General features: G+C 38.2%; 2 protein-coding genes across 8 annotated transcripts in view; both read left to right on the forward strand.

The window, feature by feature from the left end:
* Positions 1 to 13,706, forward strand: part of LOC120067756 (helicase-like transcription factor CHR28) — a 32,967-nt gene that overhangs the window by 2,409 nt on the left and 16,852 nt on the right. For all 7 annotated transcript variants that reach the window (XR_005479018.1, XM_039019319.1, XM_039019322.1 and 4 more), the window contains 3 exons: positions 11,878 to 11,949; positions 12,030 to 12,107; positions 12,193 to 13,105. Coding sequence is in view for 6 of the 7 variants with exons in the window: in XM_039019319.1 (XP_038875247.1) it covers positions 11,878 to 11,949; positions 12,030 to 12,107; positions 12,193 to 13,105 (1,063 nt within the window). In the remaining variant the exon portion in view is untranslated. The remainder of the gene's footprint in view (positions 1 to 11,877; positions 11,950 to 12,029; positions 12,108 to 12,192; positions 13,106 to 13,706) is intronic.
* LOC120067757 lies at positions 21 to 5,587 on the forward strand. Its single transcript, XM_039019325.1, has 2 exons — positions 21 to 3,680; positions 4,001 to 5,587. The coding sequence occupies exons 1-2, from the start codon at positions 3,254 to 3,256 to the stop codon at positions 4,024 to 4,026; spliced, it is 453 nt and encodes a 150-aa protein (XP_038875253.1). The 5' UTR covers positions 21 to 3,253; the 3' UTR covers positions 4,027 to 5,587.

Here is a 13,706-nt window from a genome sequence, read left to right on the forward strand (position 1 = left end):
TATTTATTTATTTATTTATTTTTTATAAAAGCATTGGAGGTATTTTTGATATAACATTTTCCAGGCTATTGTATTTTAGTAGGGAAAAATTCTTATGAGTAGATTTCACATTTTAAAATTCTTTGGCTTTTGTTATTAGCGAATTTGGAGATGCCTATTTTGAGAATCAGATAGTAGTCTATTTCTTCTTTCCTTTTAGGATGTCCTTACTTACCCAGAGCAAAGAAAAAAGGAGAGGAGGGTTGTCCAAAGGGTAATTAGGACAAAATGCTCCATTACAAGTGCCAATTGTTTTGTTTATTTATTTATTTTTTATTTTTTGTGAGAAACATGCTATCATTTCATTATTAGGTAATGCCTTTATTAGCGAATTGTGTAAAAGTGGTCCTTAATCAAGTTAAATGTTTATTGTGGGCTCCGATTTAAGTTTTCACTGATATATGTCTCAACATTCTTTAGCATTTCTTCAGAAAAGGATTTGCTTCAATTTCACTTTTAGATACTCTTTTTTTGGTGTCATTAAAAAAAAAAAAATCTACTTGCCCAGTAAGTATTCCACTGATAAGTCAAAAGGAACCATGCGTTTAATAAATGACTTGAAGAGTTTGAGTTAAATTTATGGTGGCCGCCTATCTAGGATTTTATATCCCATGAGTTTCTTTGAAACCTAAATGTTGACCTCCCACGAGTTTCCTTGACACCTAAATGTTGTAGGGTTAGGCAGGTTGATGTAGGACATCTTGTCTTTTGGTTCTGTTCTTGTTCTTGGCATTCTTGTCAAGTCTTGAAGTTCTTTTGTGTCTTATTCTTGGTCTGGCTGGTTTAGTTCTTTGAAACCTCTTGGTTCTTTGGATGTAATCTTTTAGTTGGTTGTATTTTTATTTCCAGCTTTTAACATTATTTCCAGCCACACAAGTTAGTTTCAGCCTATATACAGGGGTTGCTAGCTTCGTTAACAATAAACTTTGTTTCTTTGGAATATTGAAACTTTCTCTTTGGGCTTCATCAATTGGTATCAGAGCTTGTTCACAATTGGATCCTTGCGACTCAACTATGGAATTTAAAGCCTCCCAAAATCAATGCTTGCAGTTAGTGGAAGCATCTATTGAGGAACTCGAAATGGATTCTCGGAAATGGAACAATCTTTGACCCAAATTACTAGCCTTTTAGCCCAAATAAACATATAACCAGTAGAATAAAGCAAAAGAACTTCAACTTGACAAGAATGCTAATAACAAGAAAAGAACCAAAAGACAAGATGTCCTACATCTTGGATTGTCCTGTGAGATTAGGAGTTTACACATTGTGGGAGCATGCCTCTTTGATGAATAGTTTACTTGATCAATTGAATTGTTTCTTGTGGATGATCGAAGCTTTCACTAATAATGTATTTCTTAGAATTCCTGGCCATATCTTCTACCAGAAAAGAATTGCTCCAATTCTATTTTCTTTTATACTCTTTTATTTGTACTATAGGTTTTTGATTGCCCAACATTTCACCAATTAGTAATATAAATCTTTAGGGGAAAAAAAGGCAATCATTATTGGGATAATTATTATCCACTGTTGAAAAATAGAATATTTTCCCTAGGGGCATTTTTGTCTTTTCATGTGTTCCCTAGGGTTTCATCTTTTCTATTTAAACTGTATCCTCTTGGCATTACTTTGTAACACATTATTATAATAAAAGTTCTCTGCATCGTGGTTTTTTCTCCCTATACTAGGATTTTCCATGTAACAAGTGTGTGCAATTTTCTCCTCTTTACTTTTTCATCATGGTATCAGAGCAAGATGAAACCCTGGCCAAAATTGAGGAAAACCCAACAGGAGAATCGCAAGGGCCATCTGGCACCACAAACACAGAAATTGAAGTTGTCGTTAAAACAGCCATGGAACGATATTTTAAGATGATGATGCCCTGATTTCAAGAGATGATTGGATCAGCCATTGACAATCCGCACGGATCAAGCTTTGGATCACACAGGTCTGTTGATTCCGGCCCTAGTCAGCCGCACGAACAGATCGGATCGCACGGGTCAGCCGCCTATGGAGATGATCGGAGAAACCAGCAGATCTCGGTCGAGTCCGAGCCGGACGCGTCGACCCTCGCCGCCGGTGTTGAAGCCCAGCCAGATGCTCGCGTTGTTCCAATCGCACGCGATGCCCAGCCGTCTGCGAAGTCCAAGCCGCACGCGAAGTTCCACCCTTCGATTTCTGATGTCCAGCCGCCTCCGAAGATGATACCCAACGTCCAAGCCTTCGATTTCCGATTTCCGATTTCCCAGTCGAACCCAGCTTTCCAACCATCATCGTTCTAGCCGTCGGATGATACCCAATTGCGTGATACCCATCGGTCGGATGATATCCAGTTGCGTGATGAACGCGATGCCCATCATTCGTTTTTCCATGATGTCCAGCTGCACGAGATGAACGGAGTCATATAGCAAGCTTTGATGTCCAGATGTGATACCCAGTTGCGTGAGTCAGTGCCGATTCGAGCCACGAGCTTCGATCTCTTAAGCCATGTTCTCAAGCCGTTGTCACATGGCTGCCGAAATCGCTCGCAATTCCTTCCAATCGAGCGGTTCTAATCCTTTCTAGCCAGCGGATTTGACTACGTTCAAGAACAGTTGGCCCAGTTGCAGTTTCAAATTAAACAACAGAATGAGTCAATACAACAACAGATGACTAGTCTTGGAGAGGCGCTTGGAACTACGCCAAATGGCCATAACTATTCAGAAAGCCCGATAATCTCTTTCCTTAATTTATCTGCACTCAATTATTTTCTGGGAATTCTGCTAGTTGTATTGTAGGAGAGAAATTAAATGGCCATAATTATTTTCCGTGGTCCCAATCTGTGAAAATGGCTCTCGAGGGTCGTCATAAGTTTGGATATTTGACTGGAGAAATACCAAAACCTAGACAAGACGACCCTCAGGAACGCGTATGGAAAGGAGAGAACTCTCTACTCCGATCTATGTTAATAGGGAGTATGGAACCCCAGATTGGAATGCCCTTACTGTATGCAGCTACTGCAAGGGATATTTGGGAGGTTGTGAAAAAGTTGTACTCACGACAAAATGGAGCTCGTTTGTATGCGCTCCGTAAACAAGTCCATGAATGTAAACAGGGGACCATGGGCGTCATAGCTTATTTCAATAAGCTGTCTGTGATTTGGCAAGAGATGGATTTATGTCGAGAACTGAATTGGAGCTGTCCGTGTGGAGGAGTTTTGTACTATTAGTCCGAAGAGATGGACCGGGTCTATGATTTCTTGGCAGGACTTAACCCAAAATTTGATGTTGTGCGAAGTCGAATTCTGGGAACTCGCCCAGTTCCCTCCTCGATGGAAGTATGTTCTGAAATTCGTCTTGAGGAAGATAGGTCTAATGCCATGAATAACCCAGTAACTAAATCAACAGATTCCGCTGCGTTTAAAGTGTCAGGAACTGACAAACAAAATGGAAAGGTTCCTCCGGTCTGTGAACATTGTAAGAAACTCTGGCACACTAAGGAGCAATGCTGGAAGGTTCATGGTCGTCCTCCAAATGGTAAAAGACGACAATCAGGACCTGGACGTGCTTTAGCAAGTGAATCTACGGCTGGTCATCAACCACATAATCAGGAGACGAGTCAGAACGACTCTATTATAGTGGGTGTCAGTGCCATCGCACAATCAGGTACGCATCACTCTTGTGGCCTTGTTAGTATAAACGGTAGAAAACCATGGATTCTAGACTCAGGAGCTACGGACCATCTAATTGCCACGTCCGACCAATTCTTGTCTTATTACCTGAGTGTTGGGAATGAGAGGATCAGGATCGCTGATGGATCCTTCGCCCCCGTGGCCGGGAAAGGCCGTTTATCACCCTTTGAGGGTTTTTCCCTCCAAGACATTCTACATGTGCCAAAAATTTCCTATAATTTGCTATCTGTCAGTAAGATTACTAGAGATTTGAAATGTCGTGTTATCTTCTCACCCGATGCTGCTATTTTTCAGGATCTGAACTCGGAGATGACGATTGACACTGCCTGGCATGATGGGGGCTCTATTTCCTTACTGAAGATACTTCCTCTAGGATTTGTGATAGGACTAGTTTATTGTCTTCCTGTTTGTTCAATTATGAGACAGATTATATGTTATGGCACTTTCGTCTCGGTCATCCGAGTTTTCATTATATGAAATATTTATTTCCTCATCTATTTCATAATATTAATGTTTCTAACTTGAAATGTGATGTATGTGTCCAAGCTAAACAACCTCGCGTATTATTTAAACCCCAACCTTATAAACCTTCGAAACCCTTTACCCTTTTTCATAGTGATGTGTGCGGTCCATCTCCGGTTACAACCACTACTGGCAAATGGTGGTTTGTAACCTTCATAGACGACCACGCTAGGTTGACCTGGTTCTTCCTCCTTACTGACAAGTCTGAAGTCACTTCTGTATTTTAGCAGTTTTACAATTCTATGGAAACCCAGTTCAACTCAAGAATCACCATTCTTCGGAACGATAATGGTTGGGAATTCTTTAATAATAACCTCGGGGAATTCCTTGCCTCTAAAGGAATAATCCATTAAAGTTCATGTGCTTATACCCTGCAACAAAATGGCGTGGTTGAATGGAAAAACCGTCACCTAATTGAAGTTGCTTGGTCACTCATGCTATCCACATCCCTTCCATCATATCTTTGGGGCGATGTTGTTTTGACAGCAGATCATTTAATAAACCGAATGCTTTCTCGGGTCTTAAAATTCCAAACCCCTTTTGACTATTTCAAAGAGTCATATCCTGATAATCGCCTTACCCCTGATGTTCCACTTCGTGTGTGTTGTATTTGTCCATACCCATGGTCCTAATCGAACCAAATTTGCCCCTCGGGCTTAGAAGTGTGTTTTTGTGGGATACCCCCTTCATCAAAACGGGTACAAATGTTACCATCCTTCTTCCCGCAAGTACTTTGTCTCCATGGATGTCACCTTCTTCGAAGACCGTCCTTTCTTTCCCCTTAGTCCTCTTCCGGGGGAGAGTATAAGTGAAGAGTCCAACTGGGGTCTAAGTCCTTACCTGCCAGACATTCCTGAGTCCATTCCCGACACAAGTGTCAATGCTCCTATTCTTCCTACCGAGCAAGTCCCATGGATCACGTACTATAGGAGGAATCTTAGAAAGGAAATAGTGCCGCCCATCACTTCTTCGGCTCCAGTACATGAGTCAGAACGAGTGACAGTTCCAGGTACGAAGCCTTCTAGTCCTAATAATGATAACATATGTGGTGATAATACTTGTGTTGAAAGTAGTGTAAGCAGAGTAAGCAGAGACAATACCGAGAATGTGACTAATGTGGATACTGATCACCATAATAGTACTGACAGTAACAGTGGCAATACTGAGAATGTGGTTGGTACGGGTGAAGGCAGTAATGAATCCCAGGTTCAGACTGAAAATGTTGAAGAAGATACAGATGAGACAAAGCAGGATACTGAGTATGATGATGAGAAGTCAGAAGATCAGAAAGACCTAGATAAGACAAAGCAAGATACTAAGTGTAATGAGAAGTCCAAAGAACAGAAAGATCATGATGCCTCTCTTGACATCCCTATTNAAGATACAGATGAGACAAAGCAGGATACTGAGTATGATGATGAGAAGTCAGAAGATCAGAAAGACCTAGATAAGACAAAGCAAGATACTAAGTGTGACGAGAAGTCCAAAGAACAGAAAGATCATGATGCCTCTCTTGACATCCCTATTGCTCTAAGGAAAGGAGTGAGGTCTTGTACCAAGTACCCAATGCAGAGTTATATGTCTTATAGTAACCTGTCTTTGGTGTTCAAAGCATTGACTACTAGCCTCGATACTATTTCGATACCGAGCAACATATATGCAGCTATGGAAATCCCTGAGTGGAGAGTCGCTGTCATAAAAGAAATGAAAGCTCTTGAGAAGAACGACACATGGGAACAAGTCACTTTTCCTGAGGGACACAAGACAGTTGGGTGCAAATGGGTGTTTACTGTTAAGTATAGACCTGATGGTACAATCGACCAGTACAAGGCACGGTTAGTGGCCAGAGGTTTCACTCAGACCTTTGGGATAGATTACTCAGAGACTTTCTCTCCAGTAGCAAAGTTAAACACAGTTCATGTGCTCCTCTCGGTTGCAGTTAATAAGAATTGGCCTTTGCACTAGTTTGATGTGAAGAATGCTTTCCTTAATGGCGAATTAGAAGAAGAAGTTTACATGAGTCCGCTTCCAGGATTTGAAAAACAGTTCAGTCGCAAAGTTTGTAAACTGAAGAAGTCTTTATATGGGTTGAAGCAGTCTATGAGGGCCTGGTTTAGTAGATTTACTACATTTGTAAAATCGCAAGGGTATAGTCAGGGACATTCAGACCACACCTTGTTCACAAAGAAGTCTATGTAGGGGAAAATGACAGTTCTAATCGTATATGTTGATGACATTGTAATCTCGGGGGATGATGCTTTAGAAATAGATAGATTGAAGAAAAGAATGGCTGAAGAATTCGAGATTAAGGATCTTGGAAGGTTAAGGTATTTTCTCGGAATGGAGGTGGCCTGGTCGAAGGAAGGCATCTCTGTCTCTCAACGAAAGTATACGCTAGATTTGCTTAAAGATACAGGTATGACAGGATGGAAGCAAATACTAAGCTGAGTGATTTGAGTAGTAGTGCACCAGTTAACAAAGAGTGGTATCAGCGTTTGGTCGGGAAACTCATTTATCTCTCCCATACGAGACCAGATATTGCGCATGTAGTAAGCGTGGTTAGCCAATTTATGCAGTCTCCTTATGAAGAACATATGAAGACAGTGGAACGAATTTTGAGATATTTAAAGGCTTCTCTAGGCAGGGGATTAATGTTTAGAAAGTCAGACAGACGATGCACCGAGGCCTACACAGATGCTGATTGGCCAGGCTCAGTAGTCGACAGAAAGTCAACATCGGGCTACTGTACGTTCGTTTGGGGTAACCTTGTTACATGGAGGAGTAAAAAACAAGGGGTGGTTGCCAGAAGTAGTGCCGAAGTTGAATACAGGACCATGAGCCTTGGGATATGCGAAGAAATATGGCTGGAAAAGGTCCTAATTGATCTTAACCAAAGTCATGATGGGCCAATGAAACTCTATTGTGATAACAAGGCTGCATTGCAAACAACCCTGTTCAGCATGACAGAACGAAGCATGTAGAGATTGATAGACATTTTATCAAAGAAAGACTTGACAATGGAAATATCTGCGTTCCCTATGTTCCTTCCAGTCAACAGATTGCAGATGTACTCACAAAAGGACTATCACGACAACTCTTTGACTCACGTGTTAGCAAGTTGGGTCTCGTTGATATCTATGCTCCAACTTGAGGGGAGTGTTGAAAAATAGAATATTTGCCCTAGGGGCATTTTTGTCTTATCATGTGTTCCCTAGGGTTTCATCTTTTCTATTTAAACTGTAGCCTTTGGGCATTACTTTGTAACACACTATTATAATAAAAGTTCTCTGCATCGTGGTTTTTTCTCTCTGTACTAGGGTTTTCCATGTAACAAGTGTGTGCCATTTTCTCTTCTCTTTACTTTTTCATCATCCACCAATTAATCATAATCTTAGGGATTTATCAAATGAAAGAGCAATTTATCAGAGCAAAAACATCCTTGTGACAGGTTATGGAAAAGGAATCTTTGCTCTCTCCCTTTCTATTTTCATCTGACTTTGAATGAATTAGGTTTCCTCTGTTGTTAAGTAATTTATTCCAACTTTTCTTTTTGTAACGTCGTGGTTTTGAAGGTAGCCAAAAGACTCTAGGCTTGGATATTGAAGGTTTGATATTCATGGTCGAAGGGCCCTCCCTCAACGCAATGGCATGGTCGCATGAGTGTAAAGGTGGCATTCAAAATACATCTTGATATATGCTTAAGACCTACACCATCTTCGATCACAATGGTTTTCTATTTTAGGAAGCGATAACCACTTTGTATTCCATCACCCATGCCCCTTTCTTGTTTGGTGAAACCTTTATCATGGCCCCATTGGAATTGGGGGTGGCATAATATGAACGGATGCCCTTCTAGCATTCTTAACTCCTGCTTAATATTTGCCAAGCTGCCTTATTTTGAACAAAATTACAAAAACTCTCAAAATTAAAAGGCCAACTTATTTGGATCTGTTGTTTCTTCCCTTCCAAATGTGCCACATAAGAGCTTTAAAGATGCAACTACCAACCACCTTAGCTTTCCCTTTCAAGTTCCATGCATGGAGGCCGTCCATTAGTGAATCATCTACTTTCTTGGGGAGAAAAAATGATAAACCCAAATTTCGAGTCGAGTAGATCCGTGAGTTATAGTATGCAAAATCACAATGCAAAAAAATCTTCAACCCGAGGCTTGAAGTAAATGCAGAAAAATCAACAGTTTTTTTCCTCCCTCAAATGTTAAAATTTCAGTACTATTTAAACTAAACGAAAAGATATCATGAAAGGACACAACCCTTTCACCTATATTGTCTAAAGTTATCTAACATCCCTTTAACTACTTCCATAAATATGAATAGATGAAATTAAATTAGTACATAATTCGTTAAAGATGTGAATGGATCTGGATTTTTCAGATTCATAGTGACTCTTGGAAGAAAAGGTGCCTTATGATACATGAATAGTTGCAACTCTTCACTATGACTTGAAAACTTAGCTTGGAAGCAAGCATTTAATAAGAGGACTTTTAGCTCAAAGTATTGTCATTATTATTGCCAATTATTTCCTTATCAGTAGCATAGCCCAAATTCTAAACTTTCTTTGGAGTTTTTCATCGGAGTTCAAGTTAAGTGTGTGTGTGTTTTTGGGAAAAAAATGAACGCTTTTTATAAGAAACACAGACATAGATATAGATCTGTCTCTTATACACATCTAGATGTGTATAAGAGACTGATAAGATACGGCGATACGTTAATTTCTAAAAAACTAAGATACGGATCAAGATTGAAGAATGAAGTTGAGGACGAAGAGGTGTGAATCATGATTTAAATAGTGAGAGAGAAGGGAAGAATGACGATTTAATTACGTTTCAAATTTTTTTAAATTTTTTATGTTTTATCATTTTTAATTTATTTTGTTTTGGATTGCTGAATTTAAGTGGACTTTTATGTTTGGAAGTGATTTTAAAATGGTTGAAGTCACTTTTTTCATTTTTAAAATCACTGTGAAACATGTTTAATTCTTCAAAACTAATTTTGATGATATGAAAATTGCATTTAAAAGTGTAAAATTGAAAATTAAATTAATTTTTGAGTAATTAAAAGTGTGTTTTCGAGTGATTTTAAAAATGAAAAAGTGATTTTTGATGATTTTAAAATCACTCCTAAACATGCGCACTAAAATAAAATGGGTTGTGGGTTGGGCTTAAATTTGGAAAAAAAATTGACCCACGTATCCCCTTCACGTACCTGGAAGCAAATTCGCGTATCTGAAAATTAAAAATAAAAATAAAAATAAAAAAATCAGATACTTCAAATCATATATCAGACACGTATCTACCATGTATCTGGACGTATCCGTATCTGATACCGATTCTCTGCATAATTAGAAGTATCTGTGCTTCCTAACTTTTTACTGATGAGATGAAAAAAGACTATTACTCAAATTACAATGAGACAAAAAAAGGAAGGGGATCGACAGCCGCACCTTGATTTCTCAACTAGGTTGACACACCTATAATGACTTCATCATATTCTAATAAAAGATACAACTATTAAAAATAAATACATAGTGTTCAAGCTTCTAAAGGCAACTGACCAAAAGGAGACTTTAACTTTCTTTAGACTTTTGTGCTCCCAAATCAAATTAGTCTGCTACTTTCACCCGGGTAGTCTTATTAGCGATATGGTATTAAATTTCTGTCGACATGTTGACATTTCCATCAGTATTTAACATTTTATGAGTTCAACATCGACATGAAACGACATTTGGGTTATATTATATAAAAATCCATGATACATATAAAATAAGCAATAAAATTTTTGAAGTATTTATAATTTTTTTTTTATAAGAGAAAAATTTCATTGAAGAATGAAATTACAAAAGAGAGGGAGAAAGAAACCCCGACAACCAAAGGAGTTACAAAAGACATCTCCAATTTGTCAAAAGAGAATCAAAACTATAACAATTGAAATGCTTGGATAATTTACACCAAGAATAGCAATGTTAATCACATAATAAAAAAAGAGGTCGAAATGTTGAGATTTGTTATTGAAGAGGCAGTTGTTCCGTTCGAGCCAAACCGACCAAAGAAATGCTCTAACAATATGTTTCCATAGGAGACCTTTTCTTCCCTTGAAAGGATGATCATCAAGAACCAGGGAAAGGAAATGGTTGATTTCCAGGGGAAAGACCACAAACCATTTAAAAGCAAGAAGAATGTGGTTCCAAAAGGCCCTTGAAAAAGCTCAGAACATGAATAAATGACTTTGAGATTCATTGTCCTTTTTGCAAAGAAAGCACCAGCTGGGAGACAGCGCTAGAGAGGAGTTACGGCGTTGAAGCTCCTCATGTGTGAGGACTGCCCTGTGTGAAAGCTTCCAGAGAAAGAATTTAATCTTTTTGAAAGATAAAGATCCAGGCGAGATGTATTTATAATATAAATAATAAACATGGTAACTTATTTAAAAAGCATCAAATTTTTGTTTATTGATTTAAATAACATCGACACAAAGGGTGATTTGACATGCTTAAGCATTCTACACAAAAAAAATCCATGACAGGAGTAAATAAGAAAGGTGAAAGTGGATCACCTTGACAGAGATCTCTAGTGGTAAAGAGCTTTGCATGTGGCTTACCATTAATGACGATAGAGAAGTTTGGAGAATAAATGCACCCTTTAATCCATCTTCTCCAAATAAGTCTAAACCCCTTGACTTTGAGGATGAGGTCCCTCTTAGAATTTCCTATCAATCTTGTCAAATGCCTTTTCAACATCCAATTTGACTCACGATTCTACAAAGACTTTCATTTATAAGCTTGTTTGCAATGAGTGAGGGATCAATGATTTGTCTATCAGCCACAAGAGTGGATTGGTACTTCGATGTAGTAGTAGGCAATACTTTTTTAAGTCATTTAGACAGAACTCTTGCAATATTCTTGTATAAGCAAGTGGTAAGTCTGATTGGTTAATCTCTCACTGAGATGGCATCAAACTTCTTGTATTTTGGAGCATTAACTTCTTTTCATTATATGAACGAAAAGTTCTGTTTCCTTTCAACAAAAAAAAAAAAAAAAACCCTTCTTGGGTGTAAGACAAATATATCTAGTTAATGTTTGCATTAATGATGGCGTTCTAAAAAAGTATGAAAAGGAATGGATTTTTCTTCCTTGTATAGTTTTAACTTGATGCTTAATGGACTGACCTTAGTCCAAAAGAAAAGTCCTTGGGGGCTCAATATACTGAGTGTTCGTTTGAACAATTGGCTGTAAATAAGTAAGAGCATCTTTCAGGATATTGGAGGGATGTGTAAATTTTATTGGAGCATACCATCTTTTATTCTCTAATTCAGTTTTTGTTAGGTAAATCTTATTTCCAACCGTGATATTTCTTTGATTTGCACCATTTTGGAACTCCAAGTATTTTGTAATTTCTTTAATTTTGTTTGCCTGTTGCTTTGCTTAGTTCATAGAGATCAATGATATTGTTTTATTTAAATAAAAGAGGTTGAACTAATGATAAAAGGTAAGAGGAAACAATTCTGGGCATAAAGAACAAGATAGGAGAAATTGGTTGCTTTCAGTTAGTGGAAAAATTTTATTCATATTATAATTGCTTCCGTTCTTCTGAATTAACTATTAAAGTATTAATACGCCCCCACTCCTCCTTTCTTCAGGATCTAAATCAACCAAAACAAGAGGCTACTCTTCCTGATGGTCTTCTTTCTGTTCCTCTTTTAAGACACCAGGTTTTTACGTCAAATTGTAGTATCTTTCTTTTACTGCCAGACATTTTTTAAAACCTTTTGCTGTATACTTTGTGTTTTAGAAAATTGCGTTATCATGGATGCTACAGAAGGAAAATAAAAGTTTGCATTGTTTGGGAGGAATTTTAGCGGATGACCAGGTAAGCTATTGGGCCTGGATTAAATTCCTGTCTGTTTTTAGAAGTTTGTCCTCAATGAGGTTCTAAACTTCTCTTTTTTCTTCAGGGCCTTGGAAAGACGGTTTCTATGATTTCACTCATGCTGTTGCAGAAGTCCTCACAATCAAAGGCAAAATTGGAAGATGGAAGCAAGACAAAGGCTGAAGCTTTAAATTTGGATGACGATGACGATAATGGCACTGGCACTGGCACTGCTGATTCAGATAAAATGCAGCAGACTGGAGAGTCTGATGATGTTAAACCAATTCAAGAAGTGAAAACAACTAGAGCAATCAGTAAGCGGAGACCAGCAGCTGGTACATTGGTTGTGTGCCCTGCAAGTATTCTACGGCAGTGGGCCAGAGAACTAGATGACAAAGTCACTGAAGAAGCAAAACTTTCAGTTTTAATCTATCATGGAGGAAGTAGGACTAGGGATCCTGATGAGCTTGCAAAGTATGACGTGGTTCTCACAACATATGCGATCGTCACTAATGAAGTTCCAAAACAACCATTAGTTGATGAGGATGATGCTGAGGAAAAAAATGGAGATAGATATGGATTATCTTCTGATTTTTCTGTCAACAGAAAGAGGAAAAAGACCTCTATCAGTAGTAAGAAGGGTAAGAAGGGCAGGAAAGGAACTGGTATTTCCTTTGATTGTGATTCTGGCCCACTGGCGAGAGTGGGTTGGTTCAGGGTTATTCTGGATGAAGCTCAGACAATAAAGAATCACAGAACTCAGGTGGCTAGAGCCTGCTGTAGCCTTCGAGCCAAAAGAAGGTGGTGCTTATCTGGAACACCTATACAAAATGCAATTGATGATTTATATAGCTATTTCAGATTTCTGAGGTACGATCCTTATGCTGTCTATAAATCTTTCTACCATACAATCAAGGTTCCAATTTCCAGAAATTCAGTTACTGGCTATAAGAAGCTTCAGGCTGTTCTAAGAGCAATAATGTTGCGACGAACTAAAGGTGGGCACTTGCTCTCTATCTCTCCCTCCCCCCCTTCTCTATATATCATTTCGCTTACTAAAAGTTCAACTATTATTATGTGTAAGGATATGATGAGGATACAGATTTCACATTAAGTATTGGTATTTATTGATGTGAAGAAGTGAGGGAATTTTATTCAAGATGACAAAAAGTGATACAAATGGACAGCAGTCCCCTATTTATAAAACTTAGAAGGGCTGAAACTTCAACCAAAACTTGACAATCACTGTAAATTACAAGTTAGCCTGCTGATGAACATCGAAGAAAAATACTATTGGGTAAAAGAAATTACCACAATTGTAAAATATGACTACAATCAAGAAAGGAATCAAGAAATTAAAGAAAAGCCAATTAACATCCAAAAATTGCCTGAGGATGTCCTACATGAGACCCTTCCCCCAAGAAAAAATTCGTCCTCGAGTCAATCAGCCAGGGGCTTTTTGTGGGTTTATTTCCATCATCTATTTTACTGTTTATGAGTTAGTTGCATTATATATGTGTGTGTATTTATATTTATATACTTTAAGTTTCTTAAATTTTAGTTTAGTTGTGAATAAACCCTTCCTCTTTGGGTGTATTT

Source organism: Benincasa hispida, chromosome 12 (genome assembly GCF_009727055.1).
Source record: "Benincasa hispida cultivar B227 chromosome 12, ASM972705v1, whole genome shotgun sequence".
NCBI classification, from domain to species: domain Eukaryota; kingdom Viridiplantae; phylum Streptophyta; class Magnoliopsida; order Cucurbitales; family Cucurbitaceae; genus Benincasa; species Benincasa hispida.